At 37.3% G+C, this 22,336-nt stretch overlaps 1 protein-coding gene across 4 annotated transcripts in view; it reads left to right on the forward strand.

Annotated features, from left to right (window-relative positions):
• The window catches only part of ccdc136b (coiled-coil domain containing 136b), a 48,562-nt gene that overhangs the window by 21,402 nt on the left and 4,824 nt on the right, over positions 1 to 22,336 (forward strand). For 3 of the 4 annotated variants that reach the window (XM_079816379.1, XM_079816378.1, XM_079816377.1), the window contains 7 exons: positions 3,913 to 4,242; positions 4,470 to 4,544; positions 8,360 to 8,671; positions 15,883 to 16,000; positions 16,950 to 17,223; positions 18,494 to 18,628; positions 21,919 to 22,033. In XM_079816379.1, the coding sequence (XP_079672505.1) occupies positions 3,913 to 4,242; positions 4,470 to 4,544; positions 8,360 to 8,671; positions 15,883 to 16,000; positions 16,950 to 17,223; positions 18,494 to 18,628; positions 21,919 to 22,023 (1,349 nt within the window). In that variant the 3' untranslated portion in view covers positions 22,024 to 22,033. The remainder of the gene's footprint in view (positions 1 to 3,912; positions 4,243 to 4,469; positions 4,545 to 8,359; positions 8,672 to 15,882; positions 16,001 to 16,949; positions 17,224 to 18,493; positions 18,629 to 21,918; positions 22,034 to 22,336) is intronic. The other variant, XM_079816380.1, reaches the window with a different exon arrangement.

Below are 22,336 nucleotides of genomic sequence, written 5' to 3' on the forward strand. Positions count from 1 at the left end.
AAATTAGGAAAAAAACAATATATATTTTGATGTGTAACTTGATGTTACACACTACATTTTTATACTAAAAAGTGATTTTTTTTTTTATTAGTATCACATATTTCCACCACAAATAATATAAAAATGTATTATATACAGTATGTCATGATCAAATCTTAATTTCAGCACGTTATTAATGTTTTGTTCAAGTCATCAACAGTGCATCAACAAATTGCATCAGTCATATATCCTCACACACAGAGAACCCTTCTGTCATTAAACACAACTAGTGAGTGAGTTTGTAAGAGAGATTAAGTGTGTGTAATTGCCTCGCCAATGCTCTGGTTCTCTGAGTTCAGAGGGTAAGTGAGAGAAACCTAGAGTAACGCTAGAGTTATAGATCAGCCTGGAAGAGAGAGAGAGAGAGGGGGGGTGTGTGTTTTAGAACAAGGTGATAGATTTAAGAAGGGAAAGAACAGGTGACTGTTGGAAAGAGGGATGGACCCGGTGGTGGATCAGTTGGATAATAAGGTGATGTGAATAGTGAGAAAGCGAGGGAGGAAATGATGGTGTGAGAAACGGAAGAGAAGAAAGGCATAGAAGAGGAGGAGAGAAGGATGGTGTTGAAATGGGCTATTTTTAACCAGCTGGTTAGGTGGGTGATTAGCACAGACTAGAGAGGAGAGCGACAGCAGGAGGAGATCTGCTGCTCACTTTACATGAGGATGTTTGTCACTTTTCATTCAGCATAGAAAATAACAAATGAGATCTGGTTAATATATATATATATATATATATATATATATATATATATATATATATATATATATATATATATATATATATACACATATACATATACATATATATATATATATATATATATATATATATATATATATATATATATATATATATATATATATATATATATATATATATATATATATATATATATATATATATATATATATATATATATATACTACCAGTCAAAAGTTTGGAATCATTAAGATTTTTTAATGGTTTTGAAAGAAGTCTCTTCTACTCACCAAGGCTGCATTTATTTGATCCAAAATACAGCAAAAAACAGTAATATTGTGAAATATTTTAACAATTTAAAATAACTTTTTTCTATTCGAATATATTTTAAAATGCAATATATCATTCTCAAATGCTGATTTGCTGCTCAAGAAACATTTATAATTATTATCAATGTTGAAAACAGTCGTGTAAAAAAAATTTTCAGGATTATTTAATGAATAGAAAGTTCAAAAGAACAGCATTTATCTGAAATATAAAGCTTTTGCTACATTATAAATGTATATACTGTCACTTGATCAATTGAATGCATAATTGCTGAATACATGTATTAATTTCTTTAAGTTCTTTCCCAAAAACAAAACAAAACAAAATCTTACTGACCCCAAACTTCTGAACGGTTGTACAATGTTACAAAAGCATTCTATTTCAGATAAATACTGTTCTTCTGAACTTTCTATTCATCAAAGAATCCTAAAAAATATTTTTTACACAACTTCTTTCAACATTGATAATAATCATAAATGTTTCTTTATGATATTAGAATGATTTCTGAAGGATCATGTGACACTGAAGACTGGAGTAATGATGCTCAAAATTCAGCTTTGCATCACAGGAATAAATTACATTTTAAAATATATTCAAATAGAAAACAGTTATTTTACATTTTAATAATATTTCACAATATTACAGCTTTTTTGTATTTTTAATAACATAAATGCAGCCTTGGTGAGCAGAAGAGACTTCTTTAAAAAAAATGTTGTCACATTTTTGAAAGAAGTCTCGTGCTCACCATGGCTGGGCATTTATTTAATCAAATATACAGTAAAATCAGTAATATCAGTAGTTTTCTATTTGAATATATTTTAAATGTAATTTATCCATGTGACTTTTCTCCAGTCTTCATTGTCACATGATCCTTCACAAATCATTTTTCCTTCACAAATCATTCAAAAATCTGATTTACTGCTCAAGAAACATTTCTTTTAATAAAAAACTGTTAAAAACAGTTGTGCTACTTAACATTTTTGTGAAAATTGTGATATATATTTCAGGATTCATTGATGATTAGAAAGTCAACAAACAGTATTTATTACATGTATCTATTTAATTTATTAAAGCATTTATCAAATATACATATTATGTAAAATAAATCTTCTTCACTGTCACTTTTGATCAATTTATTGCATCCTTGATGAATAAGTATTCATTTCTTTCTTTCTTTCTTTCTTTCTTTCTTTCTTTCTTTCTTTCTTTCTTTCTTTCTTTCTTTCTTTCTTTCTTTCTTTCTTTCTTTCTTTCTTTCTTTCTTTCTTTCTTTCTTTCTTTCTTTCTTTCTTTCTTTCTTTCTTTCTTTCTTTCTTTCTTTCTTTCTTTCTTTCTTTCTTTGTCTATACCCACTCCTGCCACTAGAGGACTCTTTAACTCTCTTACTATTTGAAAGGGCCTCTGCTGCTGCAGGCTGTGATTTCTTGTCAGGACTGTGTGTGTGTGTTTTATGTTTGTGAACAGACAACAGGTGAAGGCAGAGGGGTGATTCATGGCCTAAATCCTTAAAAATAGCACACATTTCTCTAGCGCTGAGGCACTGTTGGCCCTGGGTGGGTGTTTTGATTGCTTGAGGGGGGTCTGGAGGTCTGTTGGGGGCAGAGATGAGAGTCAGGGGCCAGCAGGTGATGAAGGGCTTCCTCAGATGAAGGTGGTGGACTGGATGGATTTAGTAAGTCCCCACCAGAGACGACAGGTGGAGGTTGGGGGTGGGGCTCTGGGACATGCATAGCTGCACATCTCCTTTTCAAACAGTGAATGTGGGTCATATCAAGATAAGTTTTAAATGTCCTTTTACTGGATGAGCAAATATTTATTAGAGCAGAGAGGTTTTTTAGCTCAGTCAACATAATTTCTGGCATAATGATCATTTTCTTAAAGGGATAGCTCACCCAAAAAATGTAATTCTGTCATTAATCACTCATGTCGTAAGTCGTTTGTCGTTCCAAACCTGTAAGACTTTCGGTCATCTTCGGGAAACACAAATCCGAGAGCTCTCTGACCCCTCCATAGACGGCAATTTAATGAACACTTTCAAGGGCCAGAACAGTAGTAAAGACATTGTTAAAATAGTTCACATAACTCCAGTGGTTCAGTCTTAATTTTATGAAGCGACGAGAATAATTTTTGTGCACAAAAACACACAAAAATAACGACTTTATTCAACAATCTCTTCTCGTCTGTGCCAGTCTCCTTCGCTGTTGACGTAGTAAATACTATTAATTAAATTGCTGTCTATGGAGGGGTCAGAGAGCTCTCAGATTTCATCAAACTCGGATTTCATCATGGAACGACATGGCGGTGAGGAATTAATGTCAGAATTTTCATTTTTGGGTGAACTAACCCTTAAAAATAAATACATAAATAAATAAATATGGGTTACATTGAGAGTCTTCCAATGGAAGTCTGTAAATATTTTAAATACTCACTGTTTTAATAGTAATGACACAAAATGTAAACATATAGTAAACGTAAGTTAGTATATCTAACTTTACAAATTTGTTGCCATGAAAATGTAATGCAGAAAAACCCTAAGCAATTGTAAAAATATTATTCAAAAAGCTTTACAGCTGAAATAATATACACATTTTAACAAAAGTATTAATGTAAGTGATTTTGTAATATTATAAGCTTCACATTTCTGCTTTTATATCCCTAAAAAATTGGCCCCCGTTCAAGTTTCTCAATGTAACCTTTTTTTTTATTATTAGCATTTATTTAATTTAATAATTTATTTGTAAAATATTAATTTGAGATTCAATTATTTTAGAAATCATTTTTTTAAGGCCTGTTGAATAAAATGTAGAATGATTCATTTACCATTGATTTCTTTTTCTGTCTCAGACGATGTGTGTGACTTGAAAGTGGAGCGGCCGGGTATAGGCAGTGAAATGACGGCCAAAGAGCGAGGGTCGCTGGAGGAGAATGAGGAGAGAGACCTGGAGGAAGTGGAGGCCGGAAATGGAGAGAAGGGGCAGGAGGATGAGCGGGAGAAGAAGGAAATGAAGGAGGATACGGTGGATCAGGAGGAGGGAGACCCAGAGGAACGAAGAGGAGAAGATGAGGAAGATGAACTGGAGGTGCTGAGGTCGCAGGTGGTGCAGCTGCTTTTGGAGCTGGAGGAGACCAGAGAGGTGTCGCAACGGCACGAGGAGAGCTACAACGAGCTCCAGGGTGCGTATGCTAATAATAGCTGTTCTTAAGGTGTGACATCATCACCGGGAGTACCTTCTGAGCATGCTCAGCTGTCATTGACCACCTGTTTCTCGAGTCATGCCCTCACACAAACATTCATGGCTTGTTAATATTGTCAGATGGCAGTAATGCGTTACTAATTACTCATTTCCAATGTCCCTCTAGAGAGTTCCCTCTTCTTTTAATGTCATTCTTTGGCTTTGTAGGTCTTTTGGAGGAAGAGCGACTGGCAAGTGCCCACCAGGCTGAAAGCTTTACGAGACAGATCCAAAGACTTCAAGGTGAACAGAAACACACTTAGAAGCAGAAACAAATGTGTATTTATCTTAAAGGATACATTACACACACAGTTTCTGCCAATCTTATGTTAATCTTAAAGAGTCACTAAAGAGTCACGAGCACACACAAACACAATACATAATTGCATTATCCCTGGATTACTTTTTATTCACTATACTATTCGTGTTGTTTAAATTATATGCACTTACATTGCTAACAAGACAGACATTTGATGCAGTTTCACTCACCGCCTGCGGTTTCGACTCATGACCGGGATCTTTTATTGCTGGGTCCGCTCCATCTTTCAGTTTCAAACAATCTACAAATCCAACGTCAAACTGGGCCTTGTTTAAAAAAACATTCGTCAACGAAATGCTGGGAACAAACGAACACACATTTCCAGAAAAACAATCTGCTTACTGTTCCCTTAACGCTGGATTATTGAACAAGCTGAACAAGGTTATCTTTTCGTCACAACCAAAAGCACATTTCATTAGTGACATTGTTGATTTCGTGGTTAAAAAACTAAATGACAGCACTGCTGATGGCTTCTGTAACCTGAACGAAGCTCGTTGATGGGCGTGCTCTTGCTCTCGCCCTGGTTGATGTGCGCACACGCTCATCCGGGAGAAGTGCCCATACAAGAAATCCCACCCTTTATGACGTACTACAGGGCCATACTCAAATAAAAAAATAAAAATGGTGTACAGAAATGTGACCCTGGACCACAAAACCAGTCATAAGTCACACGGGTATATTTGTAGCAATAGTTGACAATACATTGTATGGGTCAAAATAATTTTTCTTGCCAAAAATCATTAGGATTTTAAGTAAAGATCATGTTCCATGAAGATATTTAGTACATTTCCTACTGTAAATATATCAAACATGTATTATTAGTAGTAATATGCAACGCTAAGGACTTCATTTGGACAACTTTAAAGGTTATTTTCTCAATATTTTGATTTTTTTGCACCCTCAGATTCCAGATTTGTATCTCAGCCAAATATTATCCTACCCTAACAAACCATACATCAATGGAAACTTTATTTATTCAGCTTCCAGATGATGTATAACCCTTATGACTGGTTTTGTGGTCCAGGGTCACAAACACTCTGTCATGTGTCCAACTCTTTTTGTTTTTTTAAACTTTGGCCATGTTTAGCATGAGAATCCAACTCTTTAACAGTGTAAATAGGTCAGAATCATGCGGCAACCTCCCGCAGTTTCTCTTGAAGCCAATACGGAAGTGATTTAAACTGCAATTCATCGACTGGCCACTAGGGAGGAGAGCAGAATCTCATTGAGCCCCATGTTAAAATGCCCAACTTTACAGCAGATTAAAACATGTTTACAGCCTGGTACAAATAGTGGTTTTGGTCTATACGGCTAATTTTGCCCTTCATGACAACTGTGAGGGGGGTGATTTTTTTTATAACTCATTAGTTTACATTATATAAAGCATTAAAGTTCTGCATAATTAAGGGCGTGGCCACTTCGAGTGACAGGTGGATAGCCATTTATCTGCTGTCTGTTAGTCATCGCGTCACTTCAGCTCCGCCCACGTCCCGCCTTTTTGCCCATTTTCTGTTATCCGGGAAGTGACGCGCGATGACGCACTGCCAAGATGGCAACGGCCATCTCGTCCATACTTTGCGCTTCAAAACTGCTCATCAGAATCCTATGGGTGACGTCACGGACACTAAATCCGTATTTTCTTTGGTCAGAATGCATGAAATAGCATTAGACATCCCCTTTAAACGCAGGGCAAATGAATGCACCAATAACTGCAGTCAATGATACATTAAATAAAATTAACTTCAAATATGGCAGCTAAATTTTTTTTTTTCTCAGTCATCACATTATTGTGTAATTTTATCATGTAATCTTATATCATTTATCGTGCCATATTTTATTTTTAGTTTAATTTTGAATTCTGTTTTATCTTGTCATCTTATTTAATTTTTTTCATTTATTATATTTGACTTTTTGTTGCAGAAATTATATCTAAATTTAACAATGTAGCACATTACTGTTTAAAATTGTAATGTATATACTGTATAGTGTTTCACAAACTTTATTCAATAGAAGCCGCTAGTATGCTGTACATAGTCCAATATGCAGAATGCGGTAAGCTTACATTATATTTTGAACGTAGCCAATGTATCTTTGTTCCAATACAACTTCATTAATGCTTTCGAATTGATAATATCAACTAATTTCTTTACTCACACTTTAGCAAGGTTTTCTTATATTCAGTCAAACTCGATTTTATCTGTGAGCATCTACTGTATATGATGGAGATTATCTCAATCAGATGTGACATTCATTCAGGTCCTTCAAGCATTATGTCATTTCCTATGGCACTGACATCCTGTTCCCATTTGTTTGGTCGACTGTTACTTGTGGTGTGAGTGTTTGAGCAGTGGCGAGATGGGAGAAGCAGATGTGATGTGATGATGTTGTTTGCTCCCCCACTGACTCAATTTCACTCTCTCAGACGCTGCGCTGTAATTAAATTTAATGAACCGTGAGGAGGCAAAGTAAACCAGCATTTGCAGAAGTGCACGGGCTTTGCTGAGGTTCCTTCATTAGTAATGGAATCACAGATATGAATGACACAACAAACCGCTGCCAGAATCAGATTCACACACTGTATAACGGAGAACAGTTTCTTTACTCTCCATATTCCCGCTTTGCAAAAACTGACTGATTATAGTTTTCTAAAAAAGTCCCTGAAGACTCAAATTCATGCTTTGTGTGGTTAGTTTGAGATGGTATGCCATTTTTTGCTACTCAACAACAGGATGTGCAGAGTGATTGCTGTAATGAAACACCTGTGTTTTTAACTTCAGATGTCCTTGGTTTCCACTGAAATGGCTGTTTATAGAACTCAAATAATATTGATGCCCTTAAGAATTTCATATACAAATGTTACATGGATTTTATTAGTTGACAGCTCACACATAGTAGGAGTATTGTGCTATTTACAATTATTTCTGCAGGACACTTCAAAAAAATGGTGCTATATAGCGCTAAAAGTGGTTATTTGGCTCGTAATCATAGGGGAACCACTTTAAGTGCTGTGTAGCACCAAATATTGGTGATTCAGTGGTTCTTTAGTGGTTCTTTAAATGACTGAGGTGCTATATAGCACCGCTACCATATACAGAACCTTTTAAGATGGTTCCCCTATTATTACGAGCCAAGAACCACTTTTAGTGCCATATAGCAAAAACATTTTTACAGTGTACTTTGTATGCTGTGCATAGTATCCATATTGTCTGTGTACACTAAATATCTAGATGACCCACAATGTTAACTTTTTGAATTAGCTTTCATTTTTATATTTTTTAATTATATTTATATTATATTTTAAATGTAATGTTTTTTTCTTTGTTTTTTTACATATTTCAATTTAGCTTTATGTTATTTGAGTTGAATTTTAGTACTTAAACGCAAGTATTTTAGTTCAACGGTATAAAGCTTCATTAGGTTAAAAAAAAAGTTTCTGAGATATGCATTCGTACACAAAGAATTAAAACTGTGGTGCCCAAATCTGTTTTTCATATCCTTTATTATTTTGTTGTGTTTTAAGAATATCTCACTTATTACCCAGTAGCACTCTTCAATACCATGGTATTCTTCTAAGGACCTTAGAGTACCATGTGAATACCATGGCATATGAATATGATATATCCAGTACTTTGGTACATATCATACTATTACCATTTGACTCCAGCACTGTACTGCAGTTCTTTTTATAACCCAATTTTCAGTTGAAAAATGTTGTTCTGTCCTGACTTCTGACCCACAGGCCAGCTGCGCTCTGTGCAGGAGGAGCTGGACAGCCTTGAGGAGGAGAAGGCCAGCGAGCTGTGGGAGGCGCAGGAGGAGCTGCGTGTGGCGCAGGAGGAAGTGCAGGAGCTGCAGCAGGCGGCGGAGGAGGCAGCGGCCGAGCGGGAGAATGACATCGCCCTGCTGCAGGAGGAACTGTGCCGTCTGCGTGCCGAGTTGGAGCGTCTGCGTGGCACCACGCAGGAGTACGAGCTGGAGCTGACCACGCTGAGGGCCGAAATCAGCATGAAGAACCAGCGCAAGGAAGAGCGGGACAGAGCAGGAGGAGAAGGTCTGATTCCCACCACACTACAGACTCAAACTATAGGGATACCCCTATAAAGACCAGTTTATACCAGCTTCAAGTATAGTTGATAATGGTTAGCGCTGGTCTGGCTGGTGGATCAGCATAGCCATGCCGTTTGCTAGCAAAATTAACGGTTACACTTTATTTTGATGGTCCCTTTTGAACATTATGTTGACTATAAGTAAATTTGCAACTACATGTCAACTAACTCTCATTAGATTATCAGTAGACTGTCTGCTTAATGTCTGCTAACTCTTTATTGTGATGGTCCTCCAACAGACATTCAACAGATGTTATTTATAGTCAACAGAATGTGTTAAAGGGACCATCAAAATAAAGTGAAACCAAATTAACAAGTGTAGCCTTGATGGCCAGAATGGTCTTAATATTGTGTTGGTCCCCCTTTTGCGGCCAAAACAGACCTGACCAGTCGAGGCATGGACTCCACTAGACCCCTGAGGGTGTGCTGTGGTTTCTGGCACCAAGATGTTAGCAGCAGATCCTTTAAGTCCTGTAAGTTATGAGGTGGGGCCTCCATGGATCGGACTTGTTTGTTCAGCACATCCCACAAATGCTCGATTGGATTGAGATCTGGGGAATTTGGAGGCCAAGTCAACACCTCAAACTCATTGTTGTGCTCCTCAAACCATCCCTGAACCATTTTTGCTTTGTGGCAGGGCACATTCTCCTGCTGAAAGAGCCACAGCTACCAGGGAATACCATTGTGTACATGGTCTGCAACAATGCTTAAGTAGGTGGTACGTGTCAAAGTAACATTCACATGGATGGCAGGACCCAAGGTTTCTCAGCAGAACATTGCCCAAAGCATCACACTGCCTCCGTCGGCTTGCCTTCTTCCCATAGTGCATCCTGGTGCCATGTGTTCCCCAGGTAAGCGACTCACACGCACCCGGCCATCCACGTGATGTAAAAGAAAACGTGATTCATCAGACCAGGCCACCTTCTTCCATTGCTCGGTGGTCCAGTTCTGATGCTCACGTGCCCACTGTTGGCACTTTTGGTGGTGGACAGGGGTCAGCATGGGCACCCTGACTGGTCTGCGGCTATGCAGTCCCATACCCAACAAACTGTGATGCGCTATGTATCACGTGCATCAATTGGCCGCCAATGACCCTGTCACCGGTTCACCACTGTTCCTTCCTTGTACCACTTTTGATAGATACTGACCACTGCAGGCCAGGAACACCCGACAAGAGCTGCAGTTTTGGAGATGATCTGACCCAGTCATCTAGCCATCACAATTTAGCCTTTGTCAAACTCGCTCAAATCGCTTGCCCATTTTTCCAACTTTGAGGACATAATTTTCAGTTGCTGCTTAATATATCCCACCCACTAACATGTGCTGTGATGAAGAGATAATCAGTGTTATTCACTTCACCTGTCAGTGGTCTGACAGCTTCTCAAACAAGAAACATTTTTAGGACAGGACTTGATTCTGTCCATTGTTTGGATTGTTGGATCATGTGTTTGGTGACAGGTTGTACTGCACCCGCGCCGGTCAATACATCATCAGAAAAGAGCAAATAATTAATTGAAAGATGTTGGGGGAATTATTTTGATTAAAGATTAAAAAAAATATGATGTGCACGGATAACTCATTTATAATAAATACTGCAATATTCCATAAAAAAAATTAAGTGTCCGTACCAATCTTGTCTTTTTAATCTCTGTATCAAATAACACACTACAGCTCTGAAAGTGATTCCCTCATATGAAACTCAATACACTCTTAAAAACTGCAGTAATATAGGAGTAAGTGACCTCTAATGAGCAGTGAAATGGTACAATATTACAGCACACACTCGCACCTCGTCCAAAACTACTTTCTGCAGTTGGCAGGACAGGCCCATTTCTCCATGAGGGTGTTGTTTGTGAGATCTGTTGGCTGTGTGTGCTTTGGCACAATCTTGTCCCATATGTTTGTTTGGATGTGCTCAAATGCAATAGCTTAGAAGAGTGAAATACTGTGAATGCAAATTGATATAGAGCTAAAATAAAATACAAGTGTCAGAATTCAAATTAGAAATGTTGCCTTGAATTTGAAGTAATAGTCAAGTCAAGTCAACTTTATTTATATAGCGCTTTTAACAATGTAGATTGTTTCAAAGGTGCTTTACAGTGTTAAACAGGAAAATAATGCAGCATAATTTTATTCAGCTGTATAGCCATTCTGGAAAAACGCTGATGTCATCAGTTCATTTCAATTATCATACAGTGACAGTGTGGGCTTTAGATCAATAATTAGATCAGAAATTTAGTTTAAATGGTTAATTTAGTATATTAATTAGATTTATTTCGATGTTTAGTTGAAAAATGTAGTGTTTAAAACTAAAAAATGTACTACAATAAAACTAAAACTGAAAAAATAAATGAAAGCTATGTAGAGATAAATGATAAAAGACAATAAAATAAAGATTAAGTAAAATATTAATGTTAAATGAAAAACTTAAAATACTTAATGTAAATGAAAATTCAAAATGTTGCCCTGAAGTTGAAGGACAATACAACTATAACTGAAAAATAATATGTAGGAAAAAAATACAAACTGAAAATACAAATACAAAAGCTAATTCATAATTTCAAATGTATTAACAAAGACTATACTAGTATATAAATAATACTAAAATAACAAGTGGCTTAGCAAACATACAAAATAATACATTGATGTTAACATGCAAAAAGGTTTATGTGAGGATTAGGTGCTAATATCATTAGCATATCCCAATATAAACATATTAGAAGTCAGATTTTTTGTTTTTATATTGAATGATATACTTCACCATAGAAACACAAATGTATGTTGTTGTGGTTTTTTGTTGTTGTTGGGAATACTAATTTTGGGGTATAATCCATCTATTTCGCACACATGCAGTTACATTTTCTGTTTTCACAACTCTGCGGAGCCACTTTTTCCAGACCTCATCTGTGTTTCTGTGCGTTAGCCAGCTGAGGTTTCTCCAGCAATACTTTTCTTTATATCACATAGCCTCATTGCAGCACTATAAATGGCAGATGCTGATAGCAAATAAACCCTGTAGTGCGATGCAGACATTTTATCAACTTTTCTTCCCCATTGCCTGATATAACAGTGCTCTGATATTACCCAGTATGCATTGCCACTGACAAATGTGATTGTATTACAGGTTCTTTCAAGGTCTGAGTGTCTGTTTGACATTCTGACAGAGTGCAGGACCTCCGCGGAGCCCCATTTGTCTGGTGTTGATGTCTTTCTCTGCTTCTAAGGGCGCCGGGGCTGCTTTCTGCTCCCTGGGTGCTGTTAGAAGTTTACTATATTAAGATCTGAAATAAAAACAACATACCAGCGATTGCTGGTGGGGCCGCGGGGTTAGATGCGCTGAACGCGAAACAGTGTTGAGCACGACCACATCAGAGCCTTTGATTGAGGCAGTCATGTTAACTCTGATCTGGGGTCAGATGCAGCAGAGGCGAAGTTGTTTACCGGTGCATGCGCTTCTGATGGTTATTTACACCACGTGCACACTCATGCCTGGCAGAGACAGAGTGCAGATGCGTGTGAGTTGTTTTTGCAAGTGAGATTCCTTCTAGATTAGAGGCTATGGTATCGGGGGTTGAGCGTTGCACCATGGGGGATGTGCAAGGCAAACATGACTCCTGATTGACAGGTCAGACTGCCGCAGAGGGAAGAGAGTGGAATGGGTTGTTTCCATGGAGACTAGTTACAGGGTTCGGTGTGCATTTACAGCTGTCTGGTCAAATGTTTAATACTTTCCTGCTATAGACATGTAGCCTTCAAATTGCTTGCAGTTTGGCACTTAGGGGAGAGCAGGGACGAAAGTACCCTTTTTCAGAAAAACATAATTTTAAAAGATAATATTTTAGACCGAGATATATTTTTGCTGTGGTCAATAACTCACAAATGTGGTCTATAAATAGCAGGTGGTATTTTGTACAAATGTAGAATGACTACAGTATATTTTCACTTTGAACATAAGCTGCACATTGTTACTTTTGACCCCATCAGGTGGGACGAAAGTAACACAACAATACAAGCTAGATTTTTTTGTGATACTCTTGTTTTTTTTTTTTTAACATACCTGACTATGACCATGTTAATATGTAACTGCAACATATTTTGTCCTTTATCTTTGCAAAATAAATATTAAATTACATTTTCATTTTAAATGTTAAAGTTTATCAAATGTTTCAAATGTAACCTGACAGGACAAACGTGAATTGTTTAGAATATTTTTTTTATCTGCAATGTAAATCTATTTGATACGTTTTTTTCTTCAACAGAATTAACAATATGAAAATTAAATTAAATTAGCATAATATGCATTATATATATATAATAGCGGGACAAAAGTAACAAGTATTACTTTCGTCCCGACAGGAAGTCCTGACATTTAAACACAATTTACTTTTATACTGAAAAACTCTGAAAAGACAAACCTTCAGGGTGTGTAACAGCACTAAATAACCCGTAGATTGATCATTACAGTGACACATGAAACAAGAAACACAACTTGTAATTAGAATAAAAAGTACTGCTTCATTAATTTACTTGCCGTTCTTGAAAACTGTATTTCTAACCTAACGCGGAAAACAATGACGGAATCACGTGATATTTGGCAGATCCATCAAGGGTTGTGTGCTGAACATGCTGTCATAGCTTGAAATGCAAATGTAGTCAAGGGCTCTGAGAAAATCGCTTTGTTACTTTCGTCCTGTGTTACTTTCGCCCCGGTTCTCCCCTACTGTAGAACAGTCAAGTCACCTTTATTTATATAGCGCTTTATAGGCCAGTACGGATTGTTTCAAAGTAGCATTACAGTGATAACAGGAAAATTATGAATTTTGGTTGTTGTTCAGTGTTGATTCAGTTCCGTTGTAAAGATAATAAATGTTTGAATATACTACTGATACTATATATATATATATATATATATATATATATATATATATATATATATATATATATATATATATATACTACTGATACTATATATATATATATATATATATATATATATATATATATATATATATATATATATATATATATATATATAAATGTGTAGTTTGCAAGCAGAGACAAAGACTTTATATATAGAAAGATGGTGCACTGTACACTGTATCCCACAATGCAAGGCACCCAACCTTCCATTTTAAGTGAAACAGAAGCAATATCAATCATATGTTGTATCCCAATCTGCCTAATTATGAATGGGAGAAAGTGCAACGCCCAATATGGTGAATAAGCCCCGCCTTCTAAATGATGGAGCCAATCGTTGATTAGTAAAGTTATCGCGTCACTGCTAGAAGCTCCGGTTGTTATAGAAACAGGCAGTGTTCTGAGATGCGCGCCTAGGATTGCACATGCGCATCAACTTTGTCCAGGCTGAAAAATTAAGTTTTTTTGTCATGATTCAAGCGTTTAGAAACACAATGTATGAGACAGTTGTTGTCAGATTTCATTGGTGATTTCAAATATGAAACTTAATCGTAAGTTTGGCGAACAATTTTGGAGAATTTGATGTTTCCCCATTCAAAGAGATAGGAGCTGCACTTGCATGCCTGATAGGCATTTCAAAGATGGCCGCCAAGTGAAATGACTTGTCTTAAAGGGACTTGGTTGGAATACCCAACCTTCCATTTTAAGTGAAACCGAAGCAATATCAATCATATGCTTTTGCCTACTTTTGCCTGCTTTTTGTGAAGAAAAAGTACACACTTGTGTGTAGTGTGTAGCAGAAAAGTAGACAAGCTTTGGGACATACTATCACATAAAATAGCATGTTTAACAGTTGCTCTGTCACTGAGTTACACGCATCCTGCAGCATAAACTGGCCTGTCAATCATCTTGTCAGAGTTAACATCCTCTACATTTCATTTAATTGAATTTCCTACCGTATCAGAGAGAAATGCAGTAGCACGTTGATCTGCCAATCACGGGTCTTTCATGCAGAGACTCCCCTCATATTAATGCATAATGATGCAATTAAAAGTTAATGGCCATACGATCTTTATGAAACTTCACATTGTTGTTGCAGATGAAATATAACACGGACAACATTAAATAAATATTTTTGATCAGGTTAAATGTTGTGTATTAGTCACTCAAACCCCTTTATCTAAACCTCTCTACTTAACTGTCGGTCGGCACTTTAGCCCTGTTTTGTAGTTTTTTAAACACTTTTAATCCCTGTTTGTAGTTCTGAACCGAATCCTCCTCCAAAGTGCAATGGGTTGTGAGAAATATTAGCCTTTATAGAGTGCATGGATCCACACTTCGAAAATCTATCAGATATAGTAGACCATCCGGGGACTTTTGACATACTCTTATAAACATACACACACTTTGGGACACACTTATTTCAATTTCACATACTATTTAGGATGGATAGTATGGACATTGGGATGCAGGGATAGTCTCCTTCTTGAGTCACAACTTAATTTTACTGCTAAAAATTGTAACTTGTTTACACACACACACACACACACACACACACACACACACACACACACACACACACACACACACACACACACACACACACACACACACACACACACACACACACACACACACACACACACACACACACACACACACACACACACACACACACACACACACACACACACACACACACACACACACACACACAAAACAGTTTTCAACATTGATAATAATCATAAATGTTTAGCAAATATTAGAATTATATACTGAAGGATCATGTGACACTGAAGACTGGAGTAATGATGCTGAAAATTCAGCTTTGCATCACAGGAATAGATGACATTTTAAAATATATTCAAATATAAAACAGTCATTTAAATGGTAAATCTATTTCAAAATATAACTGTTTTTATACTGTGCAGTATGCTGTACACAGTATGCTAATATTCTGTTCAGGATTGCCTGATTGCCTGTAGCATACTGCTGTTTTTATATTTGCTATTTGGGGAATATAGTAGATTTCTTGCATAAAAATGCATAATATTCACAGTCTACATACTGTTCTGCATAGAGCAAAAAGTAGTACAAGTAGTATTGTTGCATTTCATTTTGAACATACATTTAGGATTGCAGAAATAGTAAGAGCTAACATGCTAACATGGTAATATTTTGAATTAAGAGTTTCCCCCCATTCTACTTTGACATATGTTACCGTGTTGTGATTGGACAGGTGACATGGACCAACTGATGGAGGAGTGTCGTTCCTTGAAGGACGAGTGTCAGACTCTGAAGAATGACAACAGGCAGCTCTCTGAGAAACTGGAGATACTGGAGCAGCAGCGGGACAGGTGATTGGCCACACGGCCTGTCAGTCACACACAAACAAGACAAATCAGCCAATGAGCATCGCAAACGGTCTCGGTTAATAAGGCTGGTGTGACCGATGAAGCATTCAGCCATAATCTGTCTCAATGGACACTCTAACTAAAGCTATTTAGAAGCTATGAAAGTGTTTCACAGCAACATGAAGCATTAATGACTGTATTTCATCTTATCGAAATAGTGAGATGAGCCACAGTTGCCGTACAGCTATTTTAAGACATCAAGATCTTATCTGACTTTATGAAACTAATGCTTCTGTAAAAATACCATCATATTTTTCAAACTAGTGCTAGATGTTTCAGCTCAAAAGAATAACTTTTCTCAGAAGTGAGAACAGCCGATTATAAACAATTTAAATATTCGGAAGATTTGAGTTCTGGCCCAATCTGACCAAACACACACTTTTCTAATTAATGGGAAATTATGTATGTATTATTTAATAATTTGAATCTTTTTTTCTTGTTTATTATTCTAAGATATTCATATGTTACTTGTAAAGACTTTGTAAACACTGTTAGAGACTCGAGAGTGTCTGAGATTTTTTTGAGATTTTGAATAAATAATTATGAAAATTATTTGATGGTGAGTACATGCGTACACACACACAGACACACACACACACACACACACACACACACACACACACACACACACACACACACACACACACACACACACACACACACACACACACACACACACACACACACACACACACACACACACACACACACACACACACACACACACACACACACACACACACACACACACACACACACACACACACACACACACACACATTCAGACTCAGTGCATCTCAAGTACATTAGTGCTAAAAAACGCACCACCACTTGTGCATCTATCCATAATAAATGTCCTGAACGTTTCCTTTTCCCATTTCTATCCTGACAGCTCAGCTGATTCATACCTGGCCCTGAAAGCAGAGCAGAACGATGGTGAAAATGACACAGAAAAAGATGGCGAGAAGGAGGTGAAGGCTGAAGGTTTTGTCAGCACGTTGGAGGTAGAAGGTGGAAAGTGGGTGGACGCTTATACCCAGAAGAACATCTCGTTTGAGGGGAAGCCCGTCACCCCGACGGGCAGGAGTGGAGGGTTCTCAGAGGTGTTTTCTCTCAAAGACCAACTGAAACAGGCCGAGGAGAGAGCATCACAGGTCCAGAGAGAGGTACGGCACGTTCACTAGTGATAGACCGATATATTGGCTGATATTTTGAGATTACCATACCCATTTGGCAAAATAACAGAAGTTTTTTAGTTAAATTAAAGGATAAGTTCACTTTTAAATAAACTTTTGCTGATAATTTACTCACCCCCATGTCATCCAAGATGTCCATGTCTTTCTTTCTGTAGTCGAAAAAAAATTAAGGTTTTGGATGAAAACAGTCCAGGGTTTTTCTCCATATAATGGACTTCAGTGGGACCCAAACGGTTCAAGGTCCAAATGACAGTTTCAGTGCAGCTTCAAAGGGCTTTAAACGATACCAGACGATGGATAAGGGTCTTATCTTAACAGAAACGATCAGTTTCTGCGAGAAACCGAGCAGTATATATGCTATTATTTTACCTCTTAACAGAGGAACGTGATCGTCTCTGAGCTCCGCCATTACGTCTGGAGAGTGAGGTCAAATTTAATCGTGGTTATAGATATATCGATAGTAGATGCCTCATTCTACTGATCCGTGCAGTCGCTAATGAGGTATACGCTAAAACGTATACATCTATGACCACGATCAAATTTGACCTCACTCTCCGGAAGTAATGGCGGAGCTCAGAGACTATCACGTTCCTCTGTTAAGAGGTAAAATAATAGCATAAATACTGCTCGGTTTCTCGCAGAAACTGATCGTTTCGCTAGATAAGCCCTTTGAAGCTGCACTGCAACTGTACCACTGGGTCCCACTGAAGTCCATTATATGGAGAAAAACCCTGGACTGTTTTCATCCAAAACATATCTTTTCGACTGCAGAAAGAAAGACATGGACATCTTGGATGACATGGGGGTGAGTAAATTATCAGCAAAAGTTATCAGCAAAAGTGAACTAATCCTTTAATAAAATTAAGAATTGTGGTTTGTGAACATTTCCATGTTTTTTTCTTTACTTTCTCATTGATTGTGAGTTGACCAACAAGAGACATATTGTCTAATGTTTTAAAACTGTAAAAAAAGAAAAAATTAATTATGAATAAAATACTAATTAAAAATGGCATTATCCACTCAGTATGGGGTAAATTGAGTCATGTCAGGCTGAAAATAAACTCATCTGTCACGACATTAATAAAAGGTTAATAAAAAGCAATTGAATAATGGAATGATTAAACAAAGGTTTTCAATTGACTTCCTTCTGCCACACAAGCTAAAACTCTCTCCTTGTCACTGAATCTATTCACTTGTCCTGTATCATTTGTTATTTCTCTATATCTCCCCCTTCTTTCAGTGTGAGGGACTAAAAGGAGAGCTTATGGAACTGCAGGGGCTGTACGAGAGCAGCCAGAAGGAGAGGGCGGAGCTGGAGGCGGAGCTGCAGCGCTGTAGGGCTGAGTTTGATCGGCTGGCTGGTAGGAAGGCTCAGGTGAGGGGTCACAAAGGGGCATCAGTCACAGCACACTACTTTCTTCCCAAATCCCCAACAGCCATCCCTCAGACAGAGGTTTTGGAATGTGTGGACTTCCTTGGGGTAAAAAAATGTGACCTTGAATAAATCACTGTACTGTACACATGCTGAAAACAAACAGACATTGCTCACACAGCAAGTAGGGTGAGATATTATCAACAGAATGACACCATGACTCCATCGACCTACATGTTTGTCAGCGTTTGAAACTGCTCTGTACATGACTAACGTTTTGCATGTGGGGTCAACCACCCCTAAAGTGACCATCTGTCCAACAGCAGTACCTGTCTTTCAAAGCGCATCCTGTCTAACTAAACCACTCGGTCGAGTGTGTTTGTCTCACTTTGGGTTGCTTTTTGCCCTGTCACACACATCGATTCTGGGCTGTGTGTGTGTGTGTGTGTGTGTGTGTGTTTTCACATCTTGTGTTTGTCAAACCTCTAGCAGCGAATGTGTTTGGCTAGTTTTGTTGATCCACTGTAGCATATCAAGCTTTTGTATGTGTACAATGTGCACTGACATAGAGGTCTTTCTAACCCCTGTACTGTCTAACAACAAGGTCTTAGAATGATTTTTTCCAAGCCAAAGAAATCCTAATTCATTAAGGTTTTTTCCTATCAAAGAGTCTGTCCAGTCTGAGTACCGTGTCCCATGTCAATCATCCGTCCTCCATAGTTGTACTTTAATTGTGTGGTTAGCCCCTCACTCACACTGTTCTGCCGCCTTCAAATGGAGCTCTGTCAACAGATCTGTAACATGTTACCGAATATCACAGAAAACCACAGGTTACAGAAGAAAAAAATTCACATTTAGTTTAATCATTCAGAAAAATCACTTTGTTTTATATATACATTGCGGTTCTAAAGTTTGGGATCGGTAATATTTTTAATGTTTTTAAAAGAAGTCTCTTCTGCTCACCAAGGCTGATTTATTTGATAAAAAATACCATAAAAACTGTAATATTGTGAAATATTATTACAAATTAAAATAACTGTTTTCTATTTGAAAATGTTTTCAAATGCAATTTATTCTTGTGATCAAAGCAGCAAAATTGTCAGCATCATTACTCCAGTCTTCAGTGTCACACGATCCTTCAGAAATCATTCAAATATTATTATCAATGTTTGTATTTTAATCAAATAAACAGTCTTGGTGGGCATAAGAGACTTCTTTTAAAAAAATTTAAAATCTTACAGATCCTAAACTTTTGAACAGCAGTGTATATTAATTATTTAATTGCAAAATTTGTAGATCTGCAAAATCAAAACCATACCCACTATACCCACATTTGAGTCAGTCTTCCTTCATTCTCAAACTACTTAAAGGAACACTTTTTTTTTTTGAAAATAGGCTCATTTTCCAACTCCCCTAGAGTTAAACAGTTTTCGAATCCATTCAGCCGATCTTCGGGTCTGGCGGTAGCACTTTTAGCATAGCTTAGCATAGATCATTGAATCTGATTAGACCGTTAGCATCTCAATGATATTAAACAGTGCCTGAAAATAGGCTAACTTTCGTCAACATAACCAACGTGACAACCTGCTTGCACAGGGAGCGCTGGGGACTATTTTCAGGCGCTGCGTAATATCATTGTGCCTGCTACACCCATGGTACGGCAGCAAAGTTCCTTGATTATTACGCAGGAATGAGAGTATAGTTCCTAGCCATATCGGCCTAGAAAATCGCAACTTTTCATTTTCCGTCGGTCTTAGTACACGATGTAACTACAGAAGAGTCAAGTTTTAAATAGGAAAAATATCAAAACTCTTGTCATTTTTTTTGAGCGAGATGCTAACGGTCTAATCAGATTCAATGATCTATGCTAAGCTATGCTAAAAGTGCTACCGCCAGACCCGGAGATCGGCTAAATGGATTCGAAAACAGTAAAACTCAACTGTTAAACTCTAGGGGAGTTGGAAAATGAGCCTATTAAATATTCCTTTAAATATTTGCACATGCTTTGCAATGTTGTTTTTGCAATAAAGTCAATAGTTTTATATGATGCATCGAAATTTCAGCAACTGAAAATATAGCTCTGCTACCAATATGTAAAATTGGTTCTGCTGAACAACTGAGGAGCATCTTGTTTCTGAAGAACTGGTTTATCAGATGTGAACACAACATCCTGAACAGCAAACCGACTTCAGTTACCCAATTAACCTAATTTAATTACCAAAAACATTTTTGGTTTTAGTTTTTGGCTATGAAAACTTTACATTTGGTTTTATTCCCTCTAAAAGAGTAAAGTCCTGCACCTTTATCTCTTAATTGTTTTGAGTTTTGTATTGGTTACAAAAGAGTTTTGTACTTTTTTTTTTCAGTCCTTTACTTTTCAGTCCTTTACTTTGTGAAAACACTTGCAATGTAAGAGGGGAAAAGGAACACTTTCTCTCAACTTGTCTTTACAAACTGAAGGATGAAAATGTTTTCTGTGGTGTTCAACAACATATCCCAGATACTGTTGACAGATTTAACCCAGTACATTGGTTTAATAAAGTGGGCTGGCTTTGCAGTGTGGGCAAGGATCTTTAAATGCCAAGATGGCGGCCTTGGCTCTGTGTTCATCAGCCGGAGGGTCAAAACGAGCACAAGGTTTCCATTTTGTGTTTAACCATCTTTGCTGTGTATCTAATCTCGGTGTATTTTCCTGTCTCCCTGCTCCCCCGTGGTCCTTCATTGCTTCGTTCTGTTGCTTTCTGACCACTAAACACCTACATAAACATACCATAAACACCCATATGCTCACAACGCACACTGCACTATATCAAATTCCAAACAAATTTGATGATTCTTGATAAACTGCTGGCATCTATCTATCTATCTATCTATCTATCTATCTATCTATCTATCTATCTATCTATCTATCTATCTATCTATCTATCTATCTATCTATCTATCTATCTATCTATCTATCTATCTATCTATCCATCTATCTATCTATCTATCTATCTATCTATCTATCTATCTATCTATCTATCTATCTATCTATCTATCTATCTATCTATCTATCTATCTATCTATCTATCTATCGTCTGTCTGTTTTTTTTTCTCCCTTTCATCCTCACACTCTTCATTCTTTCTCTTTATTATTTTCCATGTTTTATTTACCTGTAATTTCACATGTGCACAAACCTCCCATGTGTGATCATTTCCTTATTTTGAGTGTGTCATTTTTTTCTTTTGTTTCTCTCACCACCTCTTCCTCCTCTTCCTCTCTCCATCCCTGCACCCCCTGTGTTTTTCCTCAGAGCTCCACTCCTTCGTCTGAGTGCCCTATTCTCTCCATACCCTTCATAGGAATGGTTGTAATAATGGGCCTGATATGGTGCTGCTGGAAGGAGCTCTTGTCCTAAAGGGGGAAAGGTATGGCTTTTCTTTGTCTAAGAGTCCAGAGACGAGCCTTTTTGTCCCTCCTGTACTGTGAAACTCATCTTTATCCTGGTCGAAATATCACTTTTTATAAGCCCTAATGAATGGTCTTAACTGTCGTGCTAAACAAGCCTGTTTGCCCATTGGACACAGTGCCTGATTCTTTACAAGGGCCTTTTATGGACGTGCACATTGTTTCACAACCGTAGTTTTAACTAGTCTGAAAGGACAACTCACTCTTAAACGGACATGTAAAACTTTGCAGGTTTTCATTAGCATGTATTAGCCATAGACTTG

This window comes from Gobio gobio (assembly GCF_949357685.1).
Source record: "Gobio gobio genome assembly, chromosome: 5".
Taxonomy (NCBI): Eukaryota; Metazoa; Chordata; class Actinopteri; order Cypriniformes; family Gobionidae; genus Gobio; species Gobio gobio.